Source organism: Gymnoscopelus braueri (assembly GCF_963280865.1).
Source record: "Gymnoscopelus braueri genome assembly, chromosome: 1".
In the NCBI taxonomy this organism is placed as follows: Eukaryota; Metazoa; Chordata; class Actinopteri; order Myctophiformes; family Myctophidae; genus Gymnoscopelus; species Gymnoscopelus braueri.
The window spans coordinates 18,069,396-18,084,404 of NC_137603.1; the positions used below are offsets into that span (position 1 = coordinate 18,069,396).

Genomic DNA, 15,009 nt, shown 5'->3' on the forward strand with positions numbered 1-15,009 from the left:
CGCGTTGTTGAGCTTGGTTGATCTGCTATTTTCAAACGATTTTAGACATAATGATAACCTGTGAATCATTCTGCATAATGAGTACTTTTACTTTTGGTACTTTAAGTACATTTTGATGCCAACTTGCACTTGCACTTTGACTCAAGTACATTTTGATCACCAGACTTTTTACTTGTAACAGAGTTTTTCTACAATGCAGTATTGCTACTATTACTACATAAGTAAAAAAAATAATGTGAGTACTTTTTCCACCACTGATTAAAATGCAAGAATGGGTTAAAAATAAGGAGTCATAGGCATATGCTGAGGACAACAAGGAAGGTGGGGGGCGGGGACAAAGAAGTAACACTCAGCCATTGGCTGTTTCGGATTCCTTCCGCAGGACGAAAACGCTTTATATAGCCAATCATGGCTCACTAGCCAGTATGAGTAGGACTCGTCTTGCCATCCGGTTCTCTTGGTGTGGAAGAACGAACCAGAGTCAACATCGCCCTGCTTTCACCCCCTAACTCACACTCACTACAATGGAGCCCTCAAGTAGCTGACGTTTAATCCTGCAACCTTCTCTTTTTAAGCTTTCTTCCGTCTGATCACTGACTCCTGAAAGTGAACTGACCGGTTCCCCTGGGTTTTTATTATCGACGTTTCCTTGCGACTTTTCTGAAGCTTCCACACGATCCAAACATGAAGATCATTATCGGCATCGGCGGGTGAGTGTGTGTGAATGAATGGTTGTTGTATTATAGCTCTACTGTATGCTAGGCCCTCAAGCCTCGCACGTGGAAGCGGGGTGTGTGTGTGCTGCTCGTCGGTTTACACCGGCTAACCAAACCACCCCTGGCCTGCTCGTTTTAATTAAATATAAATTAAAAAATGTGTATTGTTAAAAAAAAAACACCTTACTCGTTATACGTATATTTGAAAAAAAAAAACATTAAAAAAAAAATGTTCAAAAATGTGTTTAATCACCCTGCTTATTTTACTTGTATTTATTTGTTTTATTGTTAAAAAATGCGTCCCACATGTAAATTACCTTTGACAGTCCTTTGACATTTAAGTAACAAATATTGAAATATGTTTAATCGTCTTATAACATATTGCAATGTAGGGCTACGTAGGCTAAGCGGATAACATAAAAAAAAACTGCGCCAAATGAACACTAAACATTGTTTATTTACTAGAGGCCCGCAGGGTACACCAGGTTCAGTGTGCCATGTGCATTATATTACTATTAGTAACGTTAGCTGGGCGTGCATCAAGTGATCGACCATGTGTTTTTTTAACCAGGGTCACCAATGGAGGGAAGACCACCCTCACCAACAGGCTGATCAAGAACTTGCCCAACTGCTGCGTGGTACATCAGGATGACTTCTTCAAGGTGAGTTTCACGCACTTTTTTCCCCCCCATTTGTGGATAAAGGGATAGTTTGTGGAGCTTAAACACCAGTTCCATGTGATACTGGATATCTGTTACATTATGCATTGATGTAGTTAATGTGTAACTATACAGATTGCTCCTTCTGATGTTGTGGCTTTAAAGTGCCATAGTGTATCGAACCACTATCAGAGACTTGCATTTAGCAGTCTAGTACTAGTGGAATGTACCTGGGTACATCATATCCATATATGTTTCAGCCCCAAGATCAGATTGAAGTTGGTGAAGATGGCTTTAAGCAGTATGATGGTAAGCCTGGGTCTTTATGGAGGGCTTTTGTTTACGTGTGTGTGTGTGTGTGTGTGTGAGAGAGAGAGAGAGAGAGAGAGAGGGGGGGCGAGAGAGAGAGAGAGTGGGTGTGAGTGAGAGGGGGTGTGTGTGGATGGTGTCTTATTTGATGTAATCTGCAAGCATGCTTAATCTCCAATACGCATTACATGTCGTTTCTCACTCTCTCCATACATCTATGTGCTTGCTTCCTTCTGTCCCCTGTCTCTTGTCTCGTCTCTCTCGCCCTCTCTTTCACAGTCATTACTGCTTTGGACATGGACGCCATGATGAGTACGATCTACGCTTGGCTTGAGAACCCTTTGAAGTTTGAGAAGTCGCATGGTGTTAATAACACCTTGGATACCGACATTCTTTCGGAGTCTGACCGCAAGAAGGAGGAGGAGACTCACATCCTGATTGTTGAAGGTTTCCTGCTTTACACCTATGGGTGAGAAGTTGACACATGCTCTGTGTTTGAATAGCTCACTCTAATCTAATTGTAATTGTTGTGAAGGTTGATCTATTACCCAAAATATAATGGGTAAGAGATGACTAATTACTTGCATGTTATTATAATCAGTTAGTAATACAGTAACCAAAATTACATGCAGTTAATCTGTAAGTGACTACATTTTCACACTGTTCTTGCAGACCTTTGATCGACGTGCTGAACCAGCGTTATTTCATTTCCATTCCATACGAAGAATGCAAAAAGAGGAGGTGGTAAGTGCTTCATCATGTTGTTTGTACGAGACTTAATGGTAGTGAGGTTTATTCCTTATTCCTCATTCCTTATTATGTCTCATCTGATGTGTGTCACCCCTACAGCTCAAGAAACTACACGGTCCCAGACCCACCTGGTCTGTTTGATGGACATGTCTGGCCCATGTACGTCAAACACAAGAACATCATGGAGGAGACTAGAGTTGATGTTTGTAAGTATCGGTTTGGTGTTGTGCATTTCAGTTTAGTCAGCAATGCTCAGCATCTACTTTTGTGTCAGTGAAACGCTTTAACCCAATTAGACCTGAGGCCGATTCTAAAACCTAACCTAAGTTTTCTGAAAACGTTCAAATTCTTACTCAAAGAATAAGTAAAAAATGATGTTGCTATGCTATGTATAGCAACAACTAATGAGACACAGAGGTGGCTCCCGGATTGAAAGGTATAGGTTACACAATAGGTCTAAACTTTGTCAATGTTTAATGTGAATCCCATCGTGTAGGAGGAATGTGTGAAAATCTGAAAATCTCAACACACCCACATTTGAAGGTCTAATTTGATAGGATTCAGGTTAAATATTGACGTTACCCTTAAGCAGATTAATAGAGTACATGAACCAAGTGCCAACATGTTGCATCTTCCATTACAGTGCAGCTAGATGGAACCAAGTCAAAGGAGCAACTGTACAACTTTGTCTACGGAGACATCCTGAATGGTATCCAGAATGACCAGAAGTGTCTGCAATAAACAAAGGTACATCATTTGGTACTCATCAGTATACATTTGTTTTTATTAGAACACTTTTTTTGTAAGTATAAACCTGTGAGGTAATGGATTTCTTATTTCATTTTTGTAACAGGTCATGAATGATCGGCTTAGAGGAGTTCATCATATTCAGCCTAGAGGAAAAACACCGCCTTGCCATAACAGTTTCTACCTGGCAGCTCAACAGTTGACTGCTACGAATTTTCTAAATGTAAATTATTCCTTACCTGATGGCATCAAATGCTGGCATGATTTTTATATCCACCATATTTATTGCTTTGTTACCAGCTTAACTCCTGGAGTTGACGGAGAAGTTCAGAGGATGCTTACATAACATCAATAAAAGATCCTTCTGCAAACCTGTTTTGTTGATATTCAGTTGCTTCTATTTTGCTCATATCAAACATTTGCATTGAACGCATAATTATGAAGTATTTAAAGGTAGGGTAAGTGATTTACTTTGGTTAAAATAAGTGTTAAATAGCTCTATATTTTGATAGTACTCATAGCAATAGAGTGTTTGTTCAGTAAAAGGAGTCTCCCATGTCTCTCCAGCTCTTTATTAAACAGAAAATTCATTTTCAGGGCTCTCTCCTGATTGGCTTAAATGTGTCACCTAAAGAGCTGGAGAGACCCCTGTGACCGAACAAATGCTCTGTTGCTCTGTAGCAATGATTACTATCAGAATATAGTACTTTAACAAAATAAATTACAAAAAATATCACTTACCCTACCTTAAGTACACTATCACTTGTAACTCCTCCCTTGACTGTGGGTTGAGGGCACCGTCCTCAGTCCTAGCTTGTCTCTATTACTGCTCATTATGCATGTCCTTCGTCACCTCAACCCCTGAGGCGTTGGAATACAGTGAGTGTACAACATTCATTATCTGACCTACAGGCGACAGTTGGTGTGAGTGATAGCAGAGCGGCATCACAAGACTCAATGCATCATGTGATGTTGAAAGAGGAAACGTTCTACTCTAGAATCCTTGAGTTACATAACAAATTTTGTGTGAATGAATTCAACCAAGCAAATGGGTTTCAAAACTGAATACACCCCAACCCCCTCAAGAATGAAAACAAGGTAATGGGGCTGCTGTATTCAGAAAAACATGGTTGCTATTTCTAGTTTTATGTAACACGCCAACCACCTTTATTGTAATCTATGTATAAAAGCAAACAAATACTTTGCAATAATCACTTTAATAAAGCCTTTATATGCCATATTAAAATACCTTAACCACATATACATTTTAAATAGGTTTCTATAATCTTTTGTCCATAATGACAAGGCAAGTGTAAAGCTATTGCAGGATATGATTAAATGATGGATACATCCATTTGTGCTTAAATGTATGGTCTCTGGCCAATTAACACAAATGATCCGTTGCTATTATAGTCTTTAAAATTTCCCTGACCATGGAAATTCTGTAGAATAAGTGAAACGGAGGTCTGGAACATCTTGAACCATGAGTTAGGAACACTGAGGGGGCGGGTAGATTTCCAGCAGTCCTTACTTCACTTATGTAGTATTATGCAATGCTGTTCATACACATTGTGCTAGAGAAGTAGGGCATGGAATTGCCTTTTCACCTACATATGGAAAGTATATAGGATATGAGTTTCCTTTCGTTATTCTGTTAGTGGATCCTTGCTATTGTTTTTTTCTTTAAAATGACAAGTGAGGTTTGCAGTATATAATGCAACATAGTCCTTTAAATATATATATATAAAAAAATACATATCATATACTGTATATGTATTTGTGTATATGTATGATTGTAGAAACAAGCCTGACCAGGAGAGAATTCTGAGTGACCCATGTGTTCTATCTATAGTGACCTTAACATGCACAAAACAATGCTGCTATTGAGGGCTTCTGGATCCAGACAGACTGTCATAACAACAGCTCACACATGTGCATGCATACTCATTCACACAGTGAACCTGTCTTCTGTCTGTCTCAATGTCAGATGACTGATCTAGCTTGTTCTCTCTCTCTCTCTCTCTCTCTCTCTCTCTCTCTCTCTCTCTCTCTCTCTCTCTCTCTCTCTACGTATATATACACACATACACAGTATATGTATATTTATAGATAAAAATGAAATAACTTTCAACATTTAATGGGTTTTTGATAATTCAGTGTGGTTGTTAAAATATTTAGTAACACCAAGTTCAAAGGCAATGCTGTCACAGTGCAGTGTTAAGGCCTCACATACTATTCTTCATCACATGAACATACTGTAGGTGTATATTGTGTGTTTGTGTGTTAGCGCACACTCAAACCCATTGGCATAAATACATGAATGCAAGCACCCCTGCTAGAACCTCAACCACCCCATATAGCACACATCTTTCCTTATACCGTATCCCTTCTTGTCTTGTATTTTGTTTACACAGATGCTAGGTTTGATGTCTACCTGGTATCCCAGTTTCTTTGAAGCACTAGAGTGTTCTCTTTGCACTCTACTTGTGACTATTTTCATTGTCATTTGTTGACTAGGTTTTGTGCCATTTACTCAGATGTTGCAACTATAAGTCGTTCTGGATAAGGGCGTCTGCTAAATGTCTAAATTATAAATGGTAACAATTTTATGCTGTCCCACATTGCATGCTATCTAACTAATGTGTCCATTTTAGACATTCTATACAGTATTGTCTGTGATTTTGCTGCCTGCAACCTTTTGGTTCAGTTGCTGGCAATCAGCCATACAAACTAGCTAGTTAATGTGTTGTCAGTGGCACTCAAATTACCTGTGTTTACCAGTCAGCCATTAAGGCTTAAGTTAGAATTAACCTCAGAAAATGGGCTCATACCTATCAGAATGTATAGGCAGTGTGCATGTGTGTTGAGAGAGAGAGAGAGAGAGAGAGAGAGAGAGAGAGAGAGAGAGAGAGAGAGAGAGAGAGAGAGAGAGAGAGAGAGAGAGAGAGAGAGAGAGAGAGAGCAGTAGATGTGGCAATTTGATGCACCCTGGGAATTTCCTACAAGCTATTTTAGTTTCTCAGGACCAGCATCATTATATAGCTAGTGTAAATTTTGTCACCACTGATTATAATGAAACTATTTGCTTGAAGATTTTACAATATTTTCAAGGTATCCATGGAAATGCTAGAGATGATCTTAGTTTTACGGTATGTATTTATGTACAGAAATATAAATCTCCTTCAAACGATGGCACTTTAACTATTTTCATTACAAAATTACCAGTCACCATTTCAAAATACACATGTAGGCAACAGGATCTACAAAAAGCAAATGAGAAGACAAATATGTTATAAACTTCCTTTAATTGATAGTCAATTTCTTCAATGGCATACAACTGTTTTGGGAACAAAATTCTTTGGTTGTTCTAAAGATCTACAAAATGTTTACCCTGTACAGTCAAGGGTATGCTTATTCAATATACACAAAACCTCTCATCACTTCCTGCTTCTCAACTTCAAACCATGCATAAAAATAGTCACGCATACAAGACACTCCTCGCACCATTTAGGCTACATCCTTTAATAAATAAAAACGTCTGCATTTCCGGGTTAATGCAAGCTCACTCTTTTTGCTGTCCCCTTTGTTCTCAAAAGTGTGCTGTGCAAGCCTGCCATGTTCAGTCGACCTAGACATGAATGTGTGAGATAAGCAGTTATGTAACCTGGAGTTACAAGTCTTCCAGCCAAAAACAAAAAAAGTTCCAGAGCTTCACTGAGGCATACTGATACACTATTATGTAAGAGTCATCATACATTTTCGGTCTTTCTTAGCTTTAAGTCAAATGTATTTGTTATACTTTAAAAATATATTATACATAAGCTATGGCCCAACTAATACCTGTTGCAAATTAGAACATTTTTTTAAATGAACATGTCCCGACTTGGTCTGCTGTGGACTAGCCAGTGTCCGCCTTCTACTTGATGGGCGCATATAAAGGCTATAAGTAAAAACACATAGAATTGAGGTGATAGTGCTAACGTCTTCAGACATGCATAGAGCCTCTTCTGAACCCTGCAGTTATCTAAACCACCAACCACCAAACCAGGAGTTATAAGGCTGAATCTTTCTGGATCATGTCAGTTTGGTTGTATGCGTGTGTGAGTTTCTGTGCGTTTGTGTGTGCGTGCGTATCTGTCATCACTTGCCATTACTCTCTTTCTCAACACCTCTCCACAGTGGATGGAGAGAGCAGGGCAAACGACAGACAGTCTGCTGTGGTTAAGTCAAATAGTGCATGTAAACAACACTATAAATCCTAGACTTTTAACTCCATACTGTACGGTTTAGACTGTCGCACCTTCACTGCACCCAGGTCAGACAGTGTGTGGGCGCATGCACACATACACACAATATAAACACTCCACTAACCACTCTGGCATCGGAGGGGACTGTGGATGTGTAAATGTCTGACTACATCTGTCTCTAAGTACCAACATTTTGCCCTTTTCACAGCTTTGCCATGCTCACTCAGTCATATTTTCTCCTCCTTTTTTTGTTACCCAGCCCAGCAGAGGAAAATAACAGGGACAGGGCACATTTGTTTAATCAAATCATCCTTTCACTTCGCCACAATTATGCTGCTCTTCAAAGCCTCTTTGCCAGTATAAAACTCATGTCTATATTTACTTATTTACTGCAGCCCGAGAGCAGCCCACGAAAACCAGGCACTGACTCCATAAAACCTTTTGTTTTCCAACTTTTTTGTTTTGTTGTGAGACCTTGTTTTGAAAATGCTTGACCCACTTAGGCCATTAAGGCAGTGAGCTGAACAAGGTGGAGCCAGTACCTTGGGTTGGCACTAGACGTCTTTCACTGACTGTGGTACACCAAGACTGTCTGTATTTACGCTGGAAGCACAGAATTGGCCTCGGGAAGAAATCATACCACACTTGAGAGACAACAAGACATTGTTTATCTCAGAGACAACACTAGACCGTTTACCTTCACACTTCTCTTTTTTGCAGCAGAGTCAGACTGTCAAATCCTATGACTGAGAGTTCGCAAAGCTAACATTTTGGTTACATGGATTATTATGTTCAAAATCATATTCTGTACCAGTTGTTGAGTCATATAAACCTAATTACCCATGTTCTCCATGCCAATCTGTCCTGAATTACGTATGGAGTTATATAAGAGTTCATTGGTTAAGGAAAAGTAACCTCATACAGTCTCCCGTTGGTTCAACCCACCACAAGGGGATGTGTTTTCCAGAGCACTAGTCACTTCACATGGTAAACGATGTGCATGGAATACTACCATGTCAACCGAATGGCAGAACCTAAGGGGAATAATAACATGATGCAACAATTACTAGTGTGGGCCGTAGGACCATATCCTGTTTTGGTGGGTCTGGGAGAGGCTTGGTGCTTGGCCCGAAGCGGGCCACAGCCTCCCACTCCTCACCCGTCTGAATCACTGTTTACTTAGACAGGAAGGCTGGCCGCTACAACACCATCTGCTGCTGCACGTCTGTGACTCGCTTGTGGCTACGGCGAGGTGGGGTTTGTTTTTTCCCCCCGACGGCCAAGTTTCTAAAAGAGGAGACAAGTCAAAACCAAAAGCAAGGGGCTGAGAGGAGCACAGCCCAGCCTCGGAAACCACTGCAACTCTGGCCCCCTCATCACTTAACCCCTCCAGCCCCCCCATTCCATGTGGAAGCAAGGGTACGCATTTTCATCGAACACACTCGCAGTTTTCTGTCATATGAGACAAAACATGTGTTGCATAAGAGCCTTACTTGCTTTGATCCCTGCCTTCATAATCAAATAAATGAACAATGTAAAACAAACTACATTGATAATGTGCTGAGTAGTAATTTGCCTTATTAGCTTGATTCAAGAACCTCCTTGGGTCTAGACCTTTCCTCAGCCGCATTGTGGTGCCAGTGTTGTTTCCGTTTCAAAGAGAGGTGGGTGTGGGGTGGAGTACTCGATGGTGGTTTTGGATGTTTCCTGCAGTAGTAGTGAGAGTAAAATTAGAGTTTTATGTGAACTGTAGGAGAGACACATAAGAGCCCTCTGCTAAGGGGAGGAATGTAACCTCCTTTTCTGTAAACTAACTGCCACGGGCATTCCTTCAATGAGATGTTTTAATTTCAGATCTCTCAAATATCTGTATAAAGACAAACTATTTGTTGTTGACATCTGTGTACGACTTATCAACCTAAACGTGCATGTGTGAGCAGAATTGGCTTGCACTGGAGTAAAAAGCTGATTTAAGTAGTACAGAGCAGGAACACAGGCCACTCCTCAAAAAAGGCTTTGCTGACATCTAGTGGACTAAATGGCATCGCACACTTGACTAAGATAAAAGTAAAGCAACAGGAAAATGTCAGGCTTTTTAATTAACAAGAATCTTGGATTTCATAAGCAATTTTTTTTGTGGGGAACGATATGTATGGGACAGGAGTATAGAGCGTTACACCTCCAAGCCCAAGGCAGGCACATCATGTTGTCTTCATTATAAATTTAGGAGAGATTCTGCTTAAAAAAGAAAAGAAGTCGTCACATTACTCTATGGAAATTATAGTTGATTTTGACCAATAATGATGCCAACAATGAATCTCTGGCCTTGGTAAATCCAGTGGATGTTATTTATCATTATACCGTCACTATTAACCCATTTAGACCGGTGACCCCTATACGTAACTATACCTTTCAATCCGGGAACCCCTTTTGGGGTTGTTGTTGCTATGTACAGTATATAGCAACATGTATTTTTTGAATAAATATTTGAAGTTTTTCAGAAAACTTTAGATGGATTTAGAAGGCGTTTTTAGAATCGGCCTCGGGTCTCAATGGGTTAACATAATGTCAGACACCAGACAGAAAGTCTACAACGTACTTACTGTACACTATAGATGTAGAAGTATCTGCCTCTAAAACAATACACTGATCTAAAAACATTCAGTGTTAATGGAGCATGTAGCCAGGACCAGGACCCTAAGGTCCAGCACCAAGACGTAATGACTTTCACCTTTGACAAAAAAACACAGTCAATACATTGATTCCACTCTGTTGGCCGTTATCCGACGACTGAGTCTCTCGAGTAAATTCTGCCATTCTCAGATGCGTCTATTTTAATGTATATGTCGTCGTCCAACGTGGACAGCAGGATAAACCAGGATGTTATGCTTCAGTTCATGTCTTTGGTTTGTGGTGTTCTTGGCAATGACAGAGTTAATAGAGAGTAGTGTTGGCTGGTGATCCTACGTTCTTTTAGCAGGTTTGGCGATGAGCTGCCGCTCTCTTTCCAGCTCCTTCTCACGTTGCTGCTCTTTCTCCAGTGCCTCCTTCTGCTTCTGTTGCTGCAGCTTCAGAGCCCTTTTCTATGAGATAAACAATCGTCGCACTCAGAACACCATCCACTGTATTCCCACGCTCTGCCGTATGACATACGAGCAAAATAGCAGCCGTGTGAATATGGTATAATATATTTTCCCCATCATCTATATAATCTATATTTGATTTGATTTGATTTGATACAAATACAAGTTATTAATATTATTATGTAAAAGAAAGGTAAAAGTCAAGTGATACCTTTAACTTTGTTGTCTTCTCATGGAGCATCAGCATCTCCTTGCGTATGTTCACCAGCTTATTGTGGTAAACCTTTGCCTCTGTAAACTAATATCATCACACTGTATTACTAATCATTCCTGATCCATGCCGTTTTAAATATGTTGTACTTTGACATTTCATTATGAATATTTAGTAATAATTACTTATACTAATTATATTACATATAATGATTTAATATACCAGTGAATTGAGGTCCATCAGGGCATTACACTCTCTGAATTTGGTTACTTCCTGTTCCAGAGTGTCAAGGACTATCACTTGGTTTTGCCTGTTTAAGACAAAAAATACTCAATTTGCTCAATACTCAACAAGTACAGTGATGATTATTGACTCTTAACACAACAATATACTTCATCAAAATGTATATTAGGGAGTGCCTGGTGTAACAGAGCCGGTAAGTGCACTAACCACACTCTCCTTTCTGAATAAACTACAAAAATAACATTTAAAAAGCGCAAAAACAAGACAACGAGCTGCAGAATTGGGTGGGGGGGCGGGGGCTACATATTGTAGCTTCACAGAATTATTGTCACACATTTCCTTACAACAGAGACTCAATGATTCCTTTTAGTTTTGTTTCTTGTCTACCCCATGTTTACTCATTATACATATATTTTTTTGCAGTATGGCTTTGTTATCTGTTATAATTATCTATATCAACCATGTTGGCTAATTCTCATTAGTAATCATGTCATTTGTAATCAGGTTTAATCATGCATGTCAACTATGTTGGCAAATTTAGAATTTGCAACTTAATCATGTCTTTTGTACTCATATATAATCATGCATGCCAACTATGTTGGCTTATTGATTTTTGCAATCATGTCCTATTTTTGCGATCATGTCCTATTCATGTCCTGCAATCATGGCGCATTTACTTAGTTCATATGGGTAAAGGCCTTGTATAATCCTATTTGATTATGAGATATCTTGTGTGAAAAATTGACATTTTGGCCTGAGGGTGGTGCTAAAGGCAATGTTATGGGGTTTCTCATTAGGGTTCATCCACCATGCACACACAGCAAGTGTGCTCAGAATTTTTTGTCTGTCTGTCTGTCTGTCTGTCAGACATTAAAGGTCTCATTAGAGGCCACAGATAGAGGGGCTACATTTTTATATTAGAGCTTTGTGCTTAAGTCACCAAAATATTAACATCCTAGCTTGTTGTTAACTAGGTGTACAAACTCTTGCTTTATTGTTGTATTGTTTTATTGGATCTTGTTTAGTCGATACTTATTTGTTTTAGCTCTTGCTCATTTTATTTTGCTATTTGTCTCATCTGTTTAAGAGAGTAGGTAGCTGATATATTGCACTTTTACCTTAGCGCTAGGTATACTCTTGGTTGCTTGTTTTAGCAGAAAATGCACTTAAGACTTCTGGTGATTAGTAGTTTTGTTTCCCTACCTATGTTGAATCCACTTTGGATAAAAGCGTCTGCTAAATGACTGTAATGTAATGTAGCTAAAAGGAGACACATTATTTTGGCATCAAGAGGTTTTTTTAATGCATCTTTCACAAAATGTATTTCTATCAACCTTTTTTTATTATATAATTTAGAGTATTGCTACCCATTTTTCTTCCCAATTTAGTCATGACTCATTATGCCAATTAATTACCCGCTCCACACATTTCTGTGTTGTCACTGCTGTTGTACCCTACTGGCTCACCTGCCAATGAGGAGACCCCACCGCCCTACTCCTCCCGCCCTGGTCATAGGTGTCGCCCCAGCCCGAAGGAGTATGTGCAGTGACAAATATCACCCTCCCCGAACATGGGCCAATTGTGTTCGTATAGACACTTGACAAAGCTGGATGCACCACAATGGATTCCAAGCTCTAGGTGGTGGGTAGGTGCTTTATCACTGCACCACCCGCGCGCCTTCTATCAACCGGTTTTACAGATAATAATTCAACTAGGAATACATTTGGATTATCTGAATCCAGGGCATAATGAGTACCATATCTTGAACAATGCCTTGTTATATCCTATACAGTATGATAGGAGCACATCAGTCATCATGGCCTGGCTTTTTAGTAATCACACTTTGTTTTAAAGTGATCATTTGCGAGTTTGTATCAGACATATTCAGCTCAACTTCCATGGCCAGCCAGGCCAATATATCAGCCATTATTTGACTTTTTGGATGACATGCATGGGTAACGCAAGTATGCAGCAGCAGCTGATGCGTCCCAATTTTGAACGACAGTTTTCAAACATTATCAAAATGTTTATAAAACAGCAGATCTACAAGATCACAACACAATGCAATGTGAACTTGTAGATTGGCTATTTTTACGTTTATGTGTTAAGTTTTGAGTAGGGCTCAATTGGTTAAATTCAATAAAGTTCAATTTGTGTGTTTATTTTATATTTACTTGTTTGCTTATTCATCCACAATTGGTCTAGGAATCTCCAAAATCTGGTATTTTGCATCTGACTAAGATCTGCCATTGGTTGGATCATTATAAGACATGGATATCATTGAGTTCTTCTTAGCTGGGACATTTGTAGCACATGACATACATTTAAATGGATGCGTGATGCTGGTAAGTAAAAAGGTTGATTCATGCCATACAATGGCAGATGTTGACATGCCTGTGCCGGAGGACAGTGCCACTTTCAAATGCAATGTCGTGCTTAGCATCCCTGGGAATACTTACGTAAGTTCTTGGAGGACCTGTTTCGAATTCTGTAGGTCGGGTAGGTAGTGGGAGAGTACTCCCTCTGTGAGCTTCATTACTGTGTTCTTATCCACTACTATCACTTCCTCTACAGGCCCCGAGTTCTCAGAAGACAGTGACTCTGGGAGTGACAGCCTGAGATCTGTTAGTGATAAAAAAGACAAACAAAATATAGGCTACTGCTTCACCAAACCTCACTCTGTAAATTGACCGACTAATAATCACTTTATAATACACATATCTTTGTGCATGCATTTCTAGTGACCAAAGCATCTCATATCTAGTTGTAATTTCATAGCATGAATTAAGTTAAGCTCAGCAAAGTGTGTTCTTGTGGTTATTATCAGTGGTGTAAAGTAACTAAGTACATTTATTCAAGTACTGTATGTTTAGGTATTTTTTATTTTACAGGAGTATTTAAAATGTTCAGTACTTTTACTTCTACTCCACTACATCTCAGAGGAAAATGTTATACTTTCATTCCACTACAATTCTTAAACTTTAGTTACTAGTTACTTTGTAGATTTTGATTATTATGACAAAACATACATTAACCACCTCAGCCCTACGGTATATACAATTTGGCCATTTGAGAATAGCCGATCTACAAGCTCACAATCACAAAATCGGCTATTTTCAAAAGAGTTTTATACATTTGAAAACTTGTGAAATGGGACATTGCATAATGAGTGACTTCCTACTTTTGGTACTTTTAATACATTTTCATGCCAATACTTTTGTAATTTTTTACTCAAGTAAATTTTGAATGCCAGACTTTTACTTGTAATAGAGTATTTCAACATTGCCGTATTGATACTTTTACAAAATGTGAGTACTTCGTGCTCCACTGGTTATTATTGTCAAAGCAATCACCTGCATTGTGTGGAGATTCACTCTGTGATGATGGACCCTCATCTTCCCGTCCTTCTGCTTCTACCTCCATGGGTGAAGCTATTTACCCAGACTGATGATATCACCTGGAATGAGGAACCAATGGTCAGACAACTTATCTCTCTCCATCAACACCAACAGCAACTGGCGATCAGTTCTTCTTATCAAAACAATATGAGTAAAGGCATTAGAATTATGTCCATATTTTAACCGACTCGGTTAAAGTATCGACATAATTCTAATGCGTCTAATTAGGTCGTAATTCGTATTGTGTATGTAAGGCGTTATACCAGCCAGCTTCCTGATAGCAAAAGAAATCACAGTAGCAAAGGTTTCGATAAGCTTTACCTAAAGTAAGGGTAAGTTTAGGTTAACTGTAGTTGTCTGGCAGAGGTGTCTATCATAGAGTTATAATATGCAGGTCTCTGTAGTGTTGTGAACACATGTAGGTGTTGGTAAAGTGTATATTTACCTTATTAAATGTTATTGCTGCGTCTAGGAAAAAAATGAAACATCATGTGACTCTTGGCGTCAGTCATGTGACTGGGATGAGGGGTGAAACCCACAAGAAATATTACAAGGATTCGTCAGGTGCGTCATGTGAGCGTGAAACTACAGGCTCGGACCCTTATCGGACCACACGCACGCACGCACACACACACACACACACACA

The 15,009-nt window shown here is 39.3% G+C and overlaps 2 protein-coding genes across 3 annotated transcripts; one reads left to right on the forward strand and one right to left on the reverse strand.

The window, feature by feature from the left end:
• Positions 1-438: 438 nt before the first annotated feature.
• Positions 439-3,556, forward strand: mibp2 (muscle-specific beta 1 integrin binding protein 2). Its single transcript, XM_080424474.1, has 8 exons — positions 439-710; positions 1,288-1,378; positions 1,636-1,684; positions 1,964-2,153; positions 2,357-2,428; positions 2,534-2,640; positions 3,078-3,181; positions 3,288-3,556. The coding sequence occupies exons 1-7, from the start codon at positions 685-687 to the stop codon at positions 3,173-3,175; spliced, it is 633 nt and encodes a 210-aa protein (XP_080280600.1). The 5' UTR covers positions 439-684; the 3' UTR covers positions 3,176-3,181; positions 3,288-3,556.
• A 5,953-nt stretch (positions 3,557-9,509) lies between these two features.
• On the reverse strand, positions 9,510-14,853 carry bloc1s6 (biogenesis of lysosomal organelles complex-1, subunit 6, pallidin). Of its 2 annotated transcripts, none has more exons than XM_080436347.1 (6): positions 14,809-14,853; positions 14,319-14,422; positions 13,425-13,587; positions 10,945-11,032; positions 10,723-10,809; positions 9,510-10,511 (listed from the first exon to the last, which is right to left on the reverse strand). In XM_080436347.1, the coding sequence occupies exons 2-6, from the start codon at positions 14,386-14,388 to the stop codon at positions 10,392-10,394; spliced, it is 528 nt and encodes a 175-aa protein (XP_080292473.1). In that variant the 5' UTR covers positions 14,389-14,422; positions 14,809-14,853; the 3' UTR covers positions 9,510-10,391. The 2 variants fall into 2 exon arrangements, with proteins under 2 accessions (XP_080292473.1, XP_080292474.1); XM_080436348.1 differs by lacking the exon at positions 14,809-14,853 and adding an exon at positions 14,685-14,782.
• Between the last annotated feature and the right edge of the window lie 156 nt (positions 14,854-15,009).